This window comes from Oreochromis niloticus, linkage group LG7, assembly GCF_001858045.2.
Source record: "Oreochromis niloticus isolate F11D_XX linkage group LG7, O_niloticus_UMD_NMBU, whole genome shotgun sequence".
Taxonomy (NCBI): Eukaryota; Metazoa; Chordata; class Actinopteri; order Cichliformes; family Cichlidae; genus Oreochromis; species Oreochromis niloticus.
Genome location: NC_031972.2, coordinates 22,982,298 through 22,999,204, shown reverse-complemented (window position 1 = coordinate 22,999,204; position 16,907 = coordinate 22,982,298). Strand labels below are relative to the sequence as shown.

At 40.8% G+C, this 16,907-nt stretch overlaps 2 protein-coding genes across 8 annotated transcripts; one reads left to right on the top strand and one right to left on the bottom strand.

Moving 5' to 3' along the window:
- The first annotated feature begins 657 nt into the window (after positions 1 to 657).
- slc20a1b (solute carrier family 20 member 1b) lies at positions 658 to 11,896 on the top strand. The gene is made up of 11 exons (XM_005451303.4): positions 658 to 977; positions 2,041 to 2,750; positions 2,960 to 3,100; positions 3,946 to 4,031; positions 4,302 to 4,398; positions 7,627 to 7,746; positions 8,952 to 9,209; positions 9,344 to 9,974; positions 10,069 to 10,254; positions 10,385 to 10,469; positions 10,674 to 11,896. Exons 2-11 carry the CDS (start codon positions 2,408 to 2,410, stop codon positions 10,827 to 10,829), a joined length of 2,103 nt encoding a protein of 700 aa, XP_005451360.1. The 5' UTR covers positions 658 to 977; positions 2,041 to 2,407; the 3' UTR covers positions 10,830 to 11,896.
- A 250-nt stretch (positions 11,897 to 12,146) lies between these two features.
- Positions 12,147 to 16,229, bottom strand: LOC100704514 (uncharacterized). Of its 7 annotated transcripts, none has more exons than XM_005451302.4 (13): positions 16,069 to 16,228; positions 15,857 to 15,910; positions 15,726 to 15,752; positions 15,482 to 15,532; positions 15,360 to 15,395; positions 15,256 to 15,276; positions 15,135 to 15,170; positions 14,994 to 15,032; positions 14,839 to 14,871; positions 14,732 to 14,746; positions 14,498 to 14,536; positions 14,372 to 14,404; positions 12,147 to 13,527 (listed from the first exon to the last, which is right to left on the bottom strand). In XM_005451302.4, exons 1-13 carry the CDS (start codon positions 16,121 to 16,123, stop codon positions 13,514 to 13,516), a joined length of 453 nt encoding a protein of 150 aa, XP_005451359.1. In that variant the 5' UTR covers positions 16,124 to 16,228; the 3' UTR covers positions 12,147 to 13,513. The 7 variants fall into 7 exon arrangements, 5 of the variants coding, with proteins under 5 accessions (XP_005451359.1, XP_003444368.1, XP_019216671.1 ...); XM_003444320.5 differs by having other exon boundaries at positions 14,994 to 15,029; XM_019361126.2 differs by having other exon boundaries at positions 15,857 to 15,945; positions 16,069 to 16,196.
- Positions 16,230 to 16,907: the final 678 nt, after the last annotated feature.

Below are 16,907 nucleotides of genomic sequence, written 5' to 3'. Positions count from 1 at the left end.
TATAATCCAATCCCTACTCTTTGTCATACTAGTAGGCTATAGATTATTTGCCTAAATTACTATAAACCTATCGCATCTCAGCGCACAACATGTTTTGTCATGCTTTTTGAACACTTCTGTCCAGGATATCACGTCTCTCTTGATAAACATAATAAAAGAAGAGCGACCAGAGAAAATGACTTTTGTTGACTGTGAATGTTGTTATTTCCGGACAATGCACTTCAATGAGCGGCAAGTCTTCTGTAGTGCGGTTAACGTCAACACCACTGACTGTTTTCATGCAGTTTCCAGGTGACAGCTTCTCTGAAATAGACGATTATGGTTTATGTCTATGTATGCTATATTTCCCCGTGAGAACGCGCAGTTTTTTCGTTCTTTTCATAAAATTATTTCTTCTGAAGAGCACCTAAACGTGCAACAATTTTTTTGTGGCGGAATCTAACAGTTTTTTATGTGTTTGTCGGTAGTCAGGTTACCAGACAGTAAGACAATGGCGCGAACTGCAAATTTATTAAATAAGATTTCACAATGAGGGGAGAAGCTCCCAGTGGGCACACACGAGCAAGCACGACCACGCACCCTTCACGTGAAAACAGGAAGTTACTCCCGCCCAGTTGGCGGGTGGGGCTTGTACAACAGATCCAATAAAAGAGAAGCCACCCCCATCTCTGTTTACCGGTATAAGCGAGTTCCTCTGGAGTCTGTCAGGCATTCATTCAAACTGAGAAGTTTCTCGATTCCATAAGGCGGTTTTTTTCTCTCCATATCGACTCACTTTGTCGCAAGTATCATTTTTCTGTAGTCGCGTTATTTTATTTTATTTTTTTTAAATTAAGGGCAGGTTTTTTGAGCGGGTTACATTTCATAATCCGTTTAAGTTTTTCTTTATCCCGCCCGCGCTGTCTTAACGTCTGTGTGCGCGCGCTAATTAGCTTAACGGCTAGTGAGCACTACGGGACTGACAACTGCAGCGTGTGGTAAGTTTTATATTTAACATTTTGTACCTTTTTAATAAAAAGCTCATAGTCGTTCATTTTACGAATTTTGTAACTAAGGCTTTATTGTAATTAAGGCGTACGTCAAAGTGCGCGCTGGTGCTAACCCTAGCCATTGTATTATACATTCGATCCAGATGGTGTCTGGCGTTTTTACTCAGTAGAAAAAAATTAATTTAATGTGGATTAAATACTTTCCTTGACTTTGAATTGATTAAGACTGTTAAGTGTGGGAGTCCGTTAGCAGTTGGCCCATACAATGTTAAGTTCGTATCAGTGTATAACGCCGATGTAATTGCTATTCTTAATGTTAACGCTAAGCGAATTAATGCAGCAAGAACTATCTATCTGGTTCGCACTTTTTATAGACCTTTAAACCGGGTCGACACACGCGACACAACGAACCGGTGCCGCATTGAGTTGTGTTCCCTAAACTGAGTCATATCCGGTTGCGTCCCCCTGTTACGGAAAATAAACACGTCAAACACTAGTAAAACGCTGTTTATGGACGCAGTCACTATTATGGTGGATTAAAACGCCAAATTTGAGATCGGTCCAAACGTTTTTTTGTTTTGTTTTTTAAGATTGGTCCAGCCACTTCTGTAGCACAGAGCGTGAAGCTGTACGAACAGACGGCGCTCGTGTTGCGTGAATGAATGACGACACGTGTGCGAGTAGGGAAAGTTAAAATGTCTCCCACATAAAACTGCTTAACGTATCTCGAGCTTCCCATCATGGTCGCTTATCATCCACCGTACAGCAATTAACATTTTAAATGCGAATATCCTGGGTCAAAATAAAGGACATTGGTGTAATACAATTGCGGTCTTTCATGCGCCATTTACTAAAAATGGCTTCCGTTTTAAGGAAGGGCAGCAACCAGAGGTCCTTCTTCCGGTCCACAGTTACTGCCGGTTTTCTACTCGTTTATCTTATTCGTGATGTAAAGGCTTATTCCTTATGTAAAAGCGTTGTTGCCTATATTTTCACGTTAGTGTTATTAAAGAATCCCGTGTGTGTGTGTGTGTGTGTGTTGTCTTTTCAGGATGTACCCTTGCTCATCTGCAGTCACAGTGGCACAATGGCTGGCTTTTCGTTCTGCTTAATCTCTCGGCACCCAAAGAACAATAACAGATCCAGCAAAATTTTAGGATAGCAGTAGTTTTTCACTGTACCTCTAGTTTACTTTAATTGTTTTCTGGTTAGATCCAGATAAACCCATTACAAGTTTGCACTGCTGAATCCCACAAATTCTGTTAAGACAGGTGGGCCTAAAAATAAAGCTAATTATTTATTTACCTCTATTTACCTCTTTATTTTACTAGCTGCTGTTTAGATTTATATAAAAACCTATTTTGTCAGGCATTTGTTCCTTTAAGATTGTGAATCAGTTCCTTTAAAACTTACAAAAAATGTTTTCAACAACTGCAACTGCAATAACGCTGGCGACTACCATGGTAACCTACACACCTCTGACTGAGTATGTGTGGTTGCTGGTTGTTGGCTTTATCATTGCCTTCATCTTAGCCTTTTCCGTCGGTGCCAATGATGTTGCTAACTCATTTGGTACAGCCGTGGGCTCTGGAGTGGTCACTTTGCGTCAGGCATGTATTCTAGCGACAGTGTTTGAGACCTTGGGGTCTGTGCTTCTTGGGGCCAAAGTGAGTGAAACTATTCGCAAGGGAATCATTGATGTGGGCATGTACAACGGCTCTGAACATGTGTTGATGGCTGGATCTGTCAGTGCAATGGTTGGTGAGTATCTGCAGCTTATCTTTCATGTAATTTGAACTCTCAGTCAATGAACCCTGTGGACAGAGTATTGCATGTAGAAATTAAAGATGTCAAAATGCATTGGAGTAGTGGTGAATCTGGTCGTTGAATACTTTTGGTACCAGTCTTAACTGTATAAAAGCTGAAATTATGACACCATACAACTGATTTCATGAATTTATCCTGGTTAGGTTCTGCTGTGTGGCAGCTGGCTGCTTCCTTCCTTAAGCTCCCCATCTCTGGAACACATTGCATTGTTGGTGCTACTATCGGCTACTCGCTGGTTGCCAGAGGCCAGCAGGGCGTCAAGTGGCTTGAACTCCTACGTATTGGTACGTAACCAATCAAGTGACATAGAAATTCACTTTAATGGTTAGCTGAATTTCATCACAGGCATTTTAAGTATATTTTATTAATGCCGGTGTGTGAGGACTCTTAATACAGTGTGATAATACCATCCCAAATCCAGGTCAGTAATCAAGTATGTTCATTAATGGCAGGTCCAGCGTTTCAGCTAAATCCACATTCAGACATGGGAAGCATTAATTGTACAAATCAATAGTGATTTCAACCACTTTGTGTTGGACTTTGGGAGGAGGCAGTACAAATAAAGAGTGATATTTGATAAGGTCATATGATGACTTGGAGAACAATAGGCAGTTGTAAAGGGTTGGTCTAAAGTTCAGTTTCATTGTCACATTTGTTGCCTTTGGGGTGGGGTGGGTGTCTTTCTTTCTTCCTTCTCCCTTTGGGTTCCATCAAACTGTTTATTTGGGATAAACCACATTGTAACACAACCAAAAATAATTCACTAATAAGATGGCAGGAGTCCAGAGTTTCACACACTCAGAACTGTTATTGACTGAAAAATGATCCATGTTGACTGCCTGTGTGATATTTTAGACTGTCAAGACCTAACAGGTGTTAAATTTAATAGACTCTTCAAAGAGCAGGGTTTCTATGAATCATGCTCATTTAACTCTATTTAAATAAAAGCATTCTTCATTAAAATGAGCTGTATAGTAAGAGTTAAAGGAATTTAGGATATTTTTTTTTTCTACTGTTCTTTGACAAATTCTCTCATTACTTTTCCACTGCTTTGTAATGCTCCTATTTGTGTTTGGATTTATTTATCTATTTATTTATTTATTTATTTTTTATTTATTTTTTTGTACAGTTGGTTCCTGGTTCCTGAGTCCCCTGTTGTCTGGAATAATGTCAGCCATTGTCTTCTATTTTGTGCGCAGGTTCATCTTACAGAAAGTAAGTCTCCTTTTATCAGATTGTGGATACGCTTGGTTTATGTAACACTAGAAGACTGAAGTTGTGGTTTAAGGCTGTTTCAACACTGTAATGGTCCACACCCAAAATGCAATTGGGGAAAATGTTTATTACATGGCAGGAAATAAGCTACCGTGCTTTGAAGCAGTTCGTTATAGGAACACATGGTTCAGATTTTCACTGTGTTTGTTGTGCCTTGAAATGTAACCTGAGGCAATTTGGATTTCTGAACATTCTATTTTCTTCCTGTAGGAAGACCCAGTACCCAATGGATTGAAGGCCCTGCCTGTCTTCTATGCGATGACAATGGCGATCAACTTGTTCTCCATCATGTTCACTGGTGCTCCGGGTGAGTATCATTGTTTCATTTTGCTCTGCATGCCTGCCCACAGCCACAGCTTAAAATAAGCTGCTCCCTCAGACAGCCGGATGCCCACACATATTCCAGCCTGAACCAGGCTGTTTACCATTTTCACAGAAGCCGTGTTTATTTTAACATGTTTTTTTGAAGCTCTCTTGCTTTGTGGTTCTATGTGGGTCATAGCTGGCATGAAGTTTTAGAGTGGAGCACAACAGGGAGATGGAAATAAGATTTCATTTAACTCCTGACATCACTTCAGGCATGCAGGAGGAAAAGAGAAGTAAAGAGTGTGCTGTCAAAGTTGTCTGCTGCTAGTAGTTGTATTATTGCTCTGAATCTGTGTGGCAATGCTCTTAATATTTGCTGGTTTTTGGTTTACCAGAAACTCTTTATTAAATGAGCCATTTTCGCTCCTTTTGTTTTCTTCTCTCTGCAGGGCCTAACAGTTCAAGATCTTAGCTGGCCTGGGCCATTTAAATGACGGCTACAGGCCAGAGTTTGACCAGATCTGGTGAGCTGATGTGTGAATGCACATCAGCACACTAAGAAGAGATCACTTGCACTTCTCACATAGACAGTAAACCCCTGGTTAGTCAGGCACAACAGTACAGTCATATCAAGTTCACCACACGTGAAATTGCCAGCTGCAATTTCTGTAATGTCTCTAGATTATGCTTGATTTTGTTTTTAAATATATTCACAAGACAAACTAGCATTCATATACTCCACATGTTGCACACAAAGACAGAGGTTATAATATAAACTTGGGCTTATTGTAAAAGTAAAGTAGACCAGGTTTTCTACTCTACTCTCCTCAGTTGTTTGTCAGTGGCCCAGTAACACAAATTCATCACTGCATTATAATTTAAACCCCCCCCCCCCCAAAACATTTAGGTTTTCAGACCTATAGTTGAGGCTTGGTTTTGGTTACTATACTGCTCTGGCACCCAGGACGACAGCGGCGCATTATTGCTGATGAATGCAGCAACAGTATCTGCAGCTAACTGAGTCCAGTGTGTTTGGTTTCCTGTGACATTCCCTGATCTTCATGTTAGCATAGTGGTGAAGTTGGATACCAGACATCCCACAGCACATTCCTATACTCAATATAAACACCAGTGCCAGAGACCTCAAGTCAGCATTTGGGCCAGAGAATTTAAGGGTCAGCTGACTGTCCTGTATAGATGAGGCTCAGTGTGACTTCATTCCTTCATAAATCATTCAGCTGCTGTCACTGCATTGCAGCCCCATACATTCTAAAAGGGAGAAATACCCTAAAAGCCATATTTCATGCCACTCAGTCATGAAGACAAATGAAGTTCAGGTAAAGTACCGTTAAGCCTTCTGAGCACAGATGCTGAACGCAATTCCCTGTTTATGACGTCTGCTGAATCTGCCCTAAATTTTGTCCTCGTTCCTGCACGTCACTCAGTTGTTCACACCTGCTCTATACAAAAGTCTAAACTGGACCGTGGCGCTTCTGTTTGTTTTTTCCTTCTTTTTCTTTTTTCTTTTTTAATGTATTCAAAGTGTCAGAGTGACAGGACATCCTGGCCCCTCATACCAGCCTCAATTGATAAACTTCCATCTGTTTAGCAGGGCACAAATTTTCTGCCTCGATAACCCACCGAAAAACAGTCAGTGGATTTAGTTACCATGGGGGCACTAAACAATCGGCATCACAGCACGGATGACTTGTTTTAACCTGAGCCATGATCCTGAAACCACTTTTAAGCGATTGCTATAGTCAACGCTTGTGTAACAGATTTTAATTCATTGTGAGGAGTTAAAAATGTCATTAGTCCTTAGTGCCCTAAGGACAGATAACCAAAAGGGTTCTTGCCAAGTGACTGAAACTCCTCCTTTAACTGTCATTGTAATTGAGGTTGGTGGTTAACTGCATGTACAGTACTGGGAGGGGGGGGAAAAAAAACAAACCTTGTTGTTGTGTAATGCAGGCCATGGAATATAGGTTTCTGCAAGGGTTTTGGAACACAGCTGTGGTTAAATTTCATTTACTGTCCAGTTTCAGTCATCCCACTGCATGCTTGTGGTATCAAGTCACTTCTTTCTGTAGGAGTGTTAATCAGACTATAAAATGCAGCCCAGCTTTTTAATCATGCTACTTTTTTTTTCTTTTCTAAATTATCATCCAAGTGGATAATTTCCCTCTTTATTCTGTAGTTTTAAAAATCCTGTTTGATATCAGATGAGTTCCTGTTTAATAATGCATGGCAGTACCACGTGTGTTTGGATGTCTCTAGTAGTGAGTCAGTGTACTCAGTCCTAGACAAGACTTAACTGTTAAGGAAAAAGTGGACGGTGACTCTTATGCCTCTCCTGTCTCAAAGGGAGTGAGCTTCCATTGCGTAACTAAATAAACATGAGTTAGGTGCTCCGCAGTCTCATGCTGCAGCGTGACTCAGTGCACTGTGTGGACTGTGCCCTCAAACACAGTAACTGAGACACTTATCACCTCCCCTTGGCCCTCATTTCCTTTTCTTCTCTTACACTTCCTAAACAATCCATATCTTAGTGGAAGTGTGGTGTTTATGGCCAAGGTCATGTCCGGACATTGAAACAAGGTGGTAGATTTCTATTTTTAATTTATTTTTATCCACAATTTGTTTTTGTCCCAATGAAACTGCTGACTTTGTGTATGACATGGATAACTGCTTCTCCAGGGAAATGTAAATAGTAACTTTCTGCCAGCATGCATTGCGCTACATCTTTGTGCTGCACCAGGTTTGCTGCAGTGTTGGCAAGACAGTGCCTTCATTTTTACAGCAAAATGTTCAAGTACAACGACCCCCCCCCCCCCCCCCCCCCTTCTTTTTGCTTTTCTTTTATGCTACCCAAGTTATGTCTCCTTTTAAGGAACTCATTGTTTCTGTGTAACTGTTTAGGGTCATGGTGACATTGGTGTTGCATAACTGTTCATGTCTGGGGGTACACATGCTTTCCATTTTTAACTATGTGGCACAATGTAGCTATAAGGTCACTGAAGTTGTTTTAGAGTACTTGAGTACTTTCAAAAATATTTTTACATATTTATAAAACTGCTGTCCTACATTATATTTTAATCTTGGTGTATTACTTTGTGGTCTGCTAGAAAAGGTACCTCCTGCTGCCTAGTTGTTGGTTTTGTTTTTTTTAAATGTGCCTTTCTCTTATTTGCTTTTGTTTATATCTGCGTGGCACTTGGTGATCCTCCAGTGCTGGGATTTGACTTGATACCTTGGTGGGGCATCCTGCTCATCTCATTGGCCTGTGGTCTGCTGACCTCCATTGTGGTTTGGTTTATTGTCTGCCCTCGCCTAAAGAAGAAGATTGAACGTAAGTCCCATTTTTGACAATCTGACTCACTGTTCAACTCCATGTGACTCAGTTTCCTTACTTAAGCCATTGGACAAATCATGACTGGAGCGTTGCACTGCAACTCCACCTATCGAGTGTGGGATTATATTAATCCAGCAAATGGAGTTTAGGGATATATTTTTCACAATGGATTTGCTCTAATGTAAATAATGTGAAAATATTGTCTTTGTCTTTGCTTTAATCCAGGATTATAGAATTAAAAACCAGAGTAGTGTGATTTGGTGTTAAGACATAACCATTCATTTTAACCTCATGAATGTATTTTTGGCTCACTCTGTTATCTCCAATGCAGTTCTTCTGCATTTTAATGACTTGTAGGTTTAGTCTCTCCTAGGCATAAGTTATCTTCTCGGGTTGATTACAGAAAAGCTGTCTGATACAACCTATGACTTAGGTTAACAAATATTGCCTTTTATTACTTAATAGAACTCTAAATGGTTCATTAATGACATATTTGATGGGAAGAAATGTCTCTCCTAAAATTAGTAATAACTTTTTTGAAGAGGGTTCGTTCTCCTTTTAAAAATGTATTTGACAGATCCTTTATTCGTCACTTCTCTCATGGAGCAGCAGGTTTACCTGACAAGGCATGATCTGCCTTGATTCAGTAGACAGGCTGACTAATTGGGTCATAAGGATTCACTAATTGGTCTTTACCTCCTCGACTAAAAATAAGCCTGCACTGACTTTGTGTTGACGTGGCATTTGCAGTGCATTGGGAGGTGTGTTTGAGGGGGACCTATTGCTTCAGATCCAGCAATGACCAGTTTGGATGATGCAATCTCACCACGACACACTTAGATTTATTGAACAAAAAATAATGGCACTGAGTATCTAGTTCACTTTAAAGCTACAAACAAATGTCATGTGAGCCTCAGACATTTAGTTTGTCTCTCTTAAGACAACATGATAGTGGTAATATGAATATGTCCTTTGTAATCCTGTTAATCTGATCCTGTGAACACCGGAGTCCACCCTTGGACACAGAGAGCTTTATATTTACAGTACAAAGGGTTTTCTGACTTTAAGGTTATGCAACACTTGGACTCCCTACAGCTGAAGTTGAAGGAAAAACAGATGCTGTGTTAGGATGTCTCTGCTATGCTAAGTATATGTTTGGATGCGATCCAAATAATATCTCAATCCAACTCCTGCCCTAATAGGAGATATCAAGTCCAGTCCCACTGAAAGCCCTCTGATGGAAAAGAAGGAGCTTGAAGAAACCCACTGTCCAATCCTGAAGCAGGCATCTACCACACCAGCTGCCAATTACAACTCTGCTGACCCTCTTCCTGCCCCTGAGGAGCGCAGGGTGGCCTTCGACATCGGAGACTCTGATGAAGCCGACAGTAATAAGGAACACAGGGTGGCATTTGACATCGGAGATTCTGATGACACAGACTGCAGCAATTCAAATGATGGTAAATATGCCAAAACAGAATTCGTTTTAAATGCCTCTTTGTCATCTTAAAATGACTGTTGCTATAGATATTTATTATTAATTTTATGATTAACTTGCAGATGATTTTATGACATTTCTTTTTTTTTTCTGCAGCCCCCGCACAGGTTCAAACAAACAGTCAGGTCCATTTTAGTAACCAAGCCCAAAGCAATGGTGCCTCCACAAATGCTCAAAATCAGGTTCAATTCAAAAATCATGTTCAGTTCAACAACAGACCTCCACAGCCACCAAGTAACGGTTATAGCACGTACCACACAGTCCACACAGACTCAGCCCTCTACAAAGACCTACTGCACAAGCTCCACCTGGCCAAAATGAGCGACTGCATGGGAGAGGGAGGCGACAGACCTATCCGGCGCAACAACAGCTACACCGCCTACACCATGACCATCATTGGCATGCATGACAAGCATAAAGAAGGGGACTTCCGTGCTTGTGAGGATGGCAACAAGGCTCCAGGATCAGGCAGTCAGGAGAGAAAGCGACTGCGTATGGATAGCTACACCAGCTACTGCAATGCTGTGGCAGAGCACACAACTCCTGAAGGTCTGGTAGAGGGTGATGTGAGGCTAGAAATGGAGATCAAGGATACAGGTAGCAGCCAGAGCTCCCTGGATGATGAAAGGCCTGAAAAAGACAAACCAGAAGTCTCAGTCTTGTTCCAGTTCCTTCAAATTCTTACTGCCTGCTTTGGATCCTTTGCCCATGGAGGAAATGATGTTAGGTATGTTTAATGACATCATATCAGGCAAGTGTGTGGTGACCTGTGTTTCTTTGCCAGATTGTTAATAAAAACAAAAATTTTCTCCACTCTGCAGTAATGCCATTGGACCTTTGGTAGCTCTGTGGTTGGTTTACAAAACAAGCAGCGTGGTCTCAAATGAACCTACACCCATTTGGTTACTGCTGTATGGTGGCGTGGGTATCTGTGCTGGACTCTGGGTATGGGGTCGCCGGGTGATTCAGACAATGGGGAAAGACCTCACCCCCATCACCCCCTCAAGGTAAAGACTCAGACAGTTCATAAGTTGTTTCTTTAAGTCACCAGAACCACATCTTCCCCAGACATTACTGCTCCTTATATTTGAGCTGCTCAGACACATCCACATGAGTTTTTTCTTTCTTCTCTTGCAGTGGTTTTAGCATCGAACTGGCCTCAGCCTTGACTGTCGTGGTTGCTTCTAACATTGGCCTGCCTGTCTCCACCACCCACTGCAAGGTAAGCTGGTCAAACACTGTGGTCTGGAAACTCAAATGAGAGATGAGGGAAGACACTGTTTCATAAGAGGGAGGCTCGAGTAAACAGTCTGGTAGAAGTTCCACATGTGGAGCAAGTTTCTCCTCAATAAAATCTCAGGCATATGGATGCACACAGATCATTTAGAGGAGGATCATTTGACTGTTATTTATTTATCTCAAATAGGTGGGCTCTGTGGTGGCAGTAGGATGGCTGCGCTCAAAGAAGGCAGTAGACTGGCGTCTGTTCAGGAACATCTTCATGGCGTGGTTTGTGACGGTTCCCATCTCTGGTCTGATCAGTGCTGCTGTTATGGCTATCTTCGTCCACGTCATCCTGTGAGCATTCAGCTGCACCCCAAGCATGGGGAGGAAGAAAAAAAACGCTCCGACACGCACTCGGAGAGAAAGGAGTGAAGTTTGAAGGCCAAAATATATCGCTTACCTCTGGCCAACAACTTCGTAAGAAAAAGGAAAAAAAAAGTTAGAAAGGGTTTGGTGACATGTGCCTGTGGTTCTTGGCTGCATCATTTTCAGACTATAACTTGCTATCTGTTCCATTTGGGTCACATAACTTGTAGTTGCGACCTTTTTATTTCTTTGGCTTTCTTTTTCATATCTCGTCATTCTGTAAAGAGTTAAACTTAAATCAACTGTTTGTAATAATTCATGTTTTTTTTTACTTTGCGGTTATGTATGATCATTATATACAGCCATTTTGTTTTATACATTAGGCAGGAATGAACAACTTAAACTGCAGTATTAGCCTATTACAGATGTAACACTCGAGTCATCACACTTGCTGGAAACTGATTCAAGAAAAATAAGAAGGCAGTATTTAGGTGGAAGTGTTTCGCCGTTTTAGAGTAGAGTTTACAGCCCGTTTTCTTTCAGCTGACAAACTATGACCCTGTGGGGTTTTTTGGGGGGGGGGTTAAGAGATCAAAATGTTTTTCAGCTGTTTGAGCATGTTTTCCTACAGTGCTGGATGACTACAGCTGAACATTATGAGGAATACTACGTAATTGTCATAAGTCATCACACTAGTAAGAAATGGCACAGCCCAAATTGGTAGTTGGTGAGTTATTGCTCTGCGTCTCCAGGTTGGGACTTTCTGTTCTTGATCAGTGCAGAAATAAAAGATCTGTTGAGAAATATCATTGCTGAACGTCAGCTAGTGCAACAACATGTTCCCAAACATTACCTTAAGTCTCCTGTTAAAACTTGATTTAATCGTCCCTAATGGTTAATCGCTCTAGGTCGGCTTCAGCCTTGTTTTTGTAGTCCGCATTAAGATATGCTTTTATTCAGTTTGCCTGGACAACTAGGTTGCCCCGCCCTTCCTCTGGATGATACATGATGAGGAGCAGGAACCTGAAAACTGGAAGTTTGTGTGATTGACTGCAGTAATGAATGCATTTCACAACCTAGATGCTGTAGCTGCCTTAATTGTTTTATTTTCCATTAGGTACCAAAGAGTTTTTGTTTGTTTTTTTTTTAAGGCATATCAAGATGTACTACTCCACATTTGTGGATGGAAAAATGGAAATAAAAATCGAAAAACACAGAATACTTGTCGAATTTGTCTTTGTTGATGATCTACAATGAAGGGGACATTACTGCAATGTGTATCAATACAAACCCAGTATACAGCTACTGATATCTGTGTACAGATTTATTTATTTATTTATTTTTTAAAATTCCCCTCTTTTGAACATCTCTGGAAGGCCTTCAACACTTTAAAATATAATACCCCCCTCACTCCAACTTTTTTTTTTTTTTTTTTCTCAACAGTATTTTGACAATTTGTAACACAAAACAAATATCTGCTCCACACTATTTTCTGAGGTTAGGTGCTTCCGGTGCATGCAGCAAGATGTCAGAGATCTGCCAGGCTGTGGTAATGAGTGCCACTTACTTTGCTGCCAGAGATGCTAGTAGGATCAACAAACTAATCCAAAAGTTGGCCAGAATCTGGGGGCATTTGAGTCGCTGAGGGACAGAAGGTTTGAACAAACCTGCTCCATTCTGCATTACAGAGGCAGCAGGGTTCATTCTTACACAACTGCACTGCTGTAGAGAATCCTTGAGGAAATCATTCCTGCCGTTCTCTGCACAAAATAAACAGAAACCTGTCCAACAGCTGTCCTGTGACAGGTGAGCACACCTCTTAAATTAATAGTGTGCATGTTGTTTATTAATGCTGTTGGCACTAATGTTTTCTAGAATTCTTTTGCACATACTTTTCTTTAAACTCATTTTTCTACTCATTGTTTTGTCATTTTTATATCAAATTTTGATATAAGGCCTTCAGTGTGGACTTGTAGTACTTTTAACTTTATCAATCATCTGTTTCATGTCTTGTTTTCAAACACATTTCGAACACCATTAACAGCATTTCTAATTCCATATGTTCTCTCTTTTACCTTGATAAGCTGTTGGGAGGCCTACAATAAACTGACCATGTTCAACCCCAAAAAATGTAAGGGCCTGGACCATCTGGATCCAGTCCTCCTTCGCCTCAGTGATGATCAGATTGCTGCATGTATTCTTAATTTTATCGCTCACACATCAGGTCACAGGACATTGTGGCATGAGCTGTAGCCCTTATTCACACTGAACTTGGAAAAAACAAAAACTGAATCTAAATACTGAAAAGCTACAAGTCTACACTCATTTCATTTTAAAAGGTTATATTTATTTATCTGCAGCTACTCTTGTACATTGTTCTTTATTTATGATCACATACAATGTGTCCTTTTAGTATGTGGTTGGCTCTCTGAATTTTGACACATGTTAAGTACAAGTAGGGAGTCAAATTTCAGCCTGAAGGTAAAATGACGCAGCATTTTCTGAGCTGCAATCTTAAAAAGCACTTTGTGTTGGGCAGGAAACAGGAAACAAGGAGACAGACAGGTTATACAGACAGGTAGGATGGGTCCCTTTTTTTTAATTTACTGTAAGCTCGGGGTAGTTGGCACACTGCATGATGAGCCAGTGCTGGTATCCACGTGCTGCTGTGCCCTCTCACTCCAGTGCATCTGCAACACAGGAACAGACAGAAGAGATTCCTTTACGCCAGCTTTACACTGCAAACACCGCAATTCAGTAGTTTTCCAGGCCTCTCGACATGAGGATGCCAATCATCATCATCTACTACACTCAGTCTTTTCAGACCAGTGGCTGGAGAGATCACCCTTATTAGAGAACCTTACACCTAAATAACTGGATCAATTTTAAAACAGTCCTTTTAGCACACTTTCAGGACAGGGACAATGCATCCTTGGTCCTAAAATATCCACAAGTATAAATCAAGCACAATAAGCAGATGTCTGGGGACAGACGTCTCCGAGTGGCCCGGATTCTTGTCCCAGATTTATCACATACAAGGAGGACTCTGTTCAAACAAACAATCCTAGCATCTTATTTTTGAGGTCGAGCAGTAAACCCGTCTCTGTTGTGACTCACATACCTCTTCAGACACTTTGTAAACTGTTAAAAAAGAGTTTCCCCAAGCTGCCAGGCTGTAAACTTGTAATTGCACTTGAGGCATTTTTAACTGTTGATACACAAACATCTTTGGAGGGCTGGGGTTTTTTTTTTTGTGACACTGTTTAAATCCAGCTGAGACTGGCTCTGTCTGGCTTTGTTTTTGCACTCGCCACTCTATTGCACAACCTGCAATTTAAATTTAAAGTTGCACACAGCAGTTTACCACATCTTGCCTCAGCAGGTACTTTTGAATCGAAAGACAAAAAAGAATGTTGATCACAGTCTTTGAGTCAGGCTCAATTTACTGCATGATAAACAGTAAACAGCTCAGGATACTTTCACTGTTTTGTGTGATTCATTGATGCATCTGTGGAACATTTTACACACTGTTACCTTGCTCCTTGGTTGAATCCTGAGTGTTTTCATCTACAGAGGAGAAAAAGCAGGATTGGAGATTGACTGAAGGTAGTCGGGGTGTTTAATTCAAATGAATTTTCAGTGTTTTCATTTTGATCTTACCCAAACTGGCCACAGCCTCAGTTACAACCTCGTGGTGTTCTAGGAAAATATTCAAATAAAAACACTTCCTGTTTTTATTTACCTCTAAACAAGCTTTAAATACATTTTAAAAAGACACTAAAAGCGCACAAATTGTCTTGGCTTTGTGAAAAAGTCACAAGCTACTCATTAGCTCCAGGCTCAAAGTGTATTTGTGTAAACTGTTGTGGTGTAATAAAGATTTACAACACTTACCCTGCCTTTGTGGCCCTGTCAACATTAATAAAAGCAGACTTTAACACTAGTGTAAGGACAGGAGCTTAAATTACACTGCCTAAAAAAAAAATATGTCACAGACTCACCATCTGCGTCCTCAGAGGACTCAGACTCTGCCTCTGTGTGAAAGGGGACAGGGATTGAATTATGTGTTGCATGTCACTGTGCTTTGAGCTGGAGGTCTGCCCTCTGCTTTGCTGCCACCCGCAGGCTCACCATTGAACAGTAAATCCTCTCTTACCTCCTTGACCTGCAGCATCAGAATTTCCACCACCTTCTGCTGGAGGAGGATTTCACAGTTAAGTACTGCTTGTTGACCCTCAGGTAAAGAAGAATCACCTGCTTGATGTGCCTTTTGATGGGTTTTTTTTTTTTTACACACCTGCCTTGGCATCCTGAGAGTCCACGCTCTCCTCCACTGACGGAAACATGTTAACAGGTGATGAAGGCGTTTAACTTAACAGTCAGTTCAGGTGTTCGTCATGTAATTAACTGGAGCTTACCAGAGTGATCCTGAGCGGCCTCTGAGAATGAAAGACAGCATTACCACCTGGAACTGGATCACTCATTAAAAGGTTTAAGTTAAATATTTTTAGTCTGCCCTCACCGAGGTAGCGGGAATCTCCACTCTGATCTTCAGTAGCTTGATGGGAAAAGGTGAAAAATGAGTACTGGGAATAAATCTTTCCTCATTTATTCATCAAGACCAACTTTTTGTATTAAACTTACCATTCATGTGAGCTTCCTGGTTTTTCTGAGCAGCCTCAAACTCCATCTGATCTTAAGACATGAAGTGATCAAAATTACAAAAGTAAGAGCCGAGAAACAGAAACGTATTAACAGTTAACTAAGACAAGGGCAAGCCAGTCTGGGTTATTTTGTGGAATATACTACTTGATCTTAATTACTTTTAAGCCACTTTTAATGACCAAGTGTCCACTCTGAACACAAAGGTGCTCTATGGATACTGTACCTATTTTCTGCAGCTCGGCTAGCCCATCTGCATGAAAAGAAAAGAAAAGTTTGCAGCAATGCATCTGCTACCAACATCATCTTTACTGGTTATCATTATTATAATTATTATTCTTATTATGAATCCCTCACCATACTTTGCAGCTTTTTCTTCTTTCTCTGCAGACTCCAGAGATGCTGAGAGCACTAGAAGCCATCACAACATTTCATATATCTGCTAACTTAATAAACATCAGCAACTTCAGGTTTCTGAAGAGCCACACTCACACATACAAGTATGAAATCTAAGAAAAACACGTTTTAAGATAACACAAAACTGCATCTTAACTCTTTATTCCTCTTACCCATGTGAAATGCTGCCACAGCAAGGAAAACAAACAGCGGCACTGGAAATCTCATCTTGTTTGTTGCTTCGGTTGTGAAAGATTTTTAGGGGGGCTTGTCACTCCAAATATCGTATATGGGGTTGTTGCCACTTTGCAGTCTTTTATATCTTCAGTGCCGTCACATGTTGCGCTTGGACAGGCGGCTCTGGTACCATTGTCCCTCCCTACCTGAGGGGACAGCTGGGTGGCACATCTCAGCACAGACGTATCCTTATTCCGTCCGTCAATGCCACCCATTGTTGGCCCTTCAGTCACACGGACCTTTATTTGGGATGTTCGAGGGGGAAAAATATAGGGACTCCGTGTATCCGAGCTGACAACAATGTTCGTTTCCCTTTTTACGAATGGAAATGATTTCATCGAGAAAACTTGGCTTACAAATGATGGGTCACAATGTAGCCCGGCAAGACAATCCCTCAATTAATCTCACACATATCAAAGCGATCCCAATCTCATGATTACAATGCAAACTGATGCAGCTTTTAAACATTTTAATCCTTAATCTGTCATAAAAAATGACCTGCTCTTCAAAACCTCAAGATCAGAGGAAAAGCTGAATTTTAAATGATCAATTTTAAAGATTTATAAGAGCAAAAATAAGTTGGAAGACATACACAATTATAATGACCTATTTAAACCCTGCATTTAACTGAAAATAGCAAATAAGACAAAGCCAATTTTAAAATATACCATTAATATTAGCTAAGATGTGCAAATGGGATTGGGTGTGAAGAAACTAATCTGATTCTTTGTAAGTAAAGATGGGAAGCGGTTGCGTCTTTAAGTGGATCAAAAGG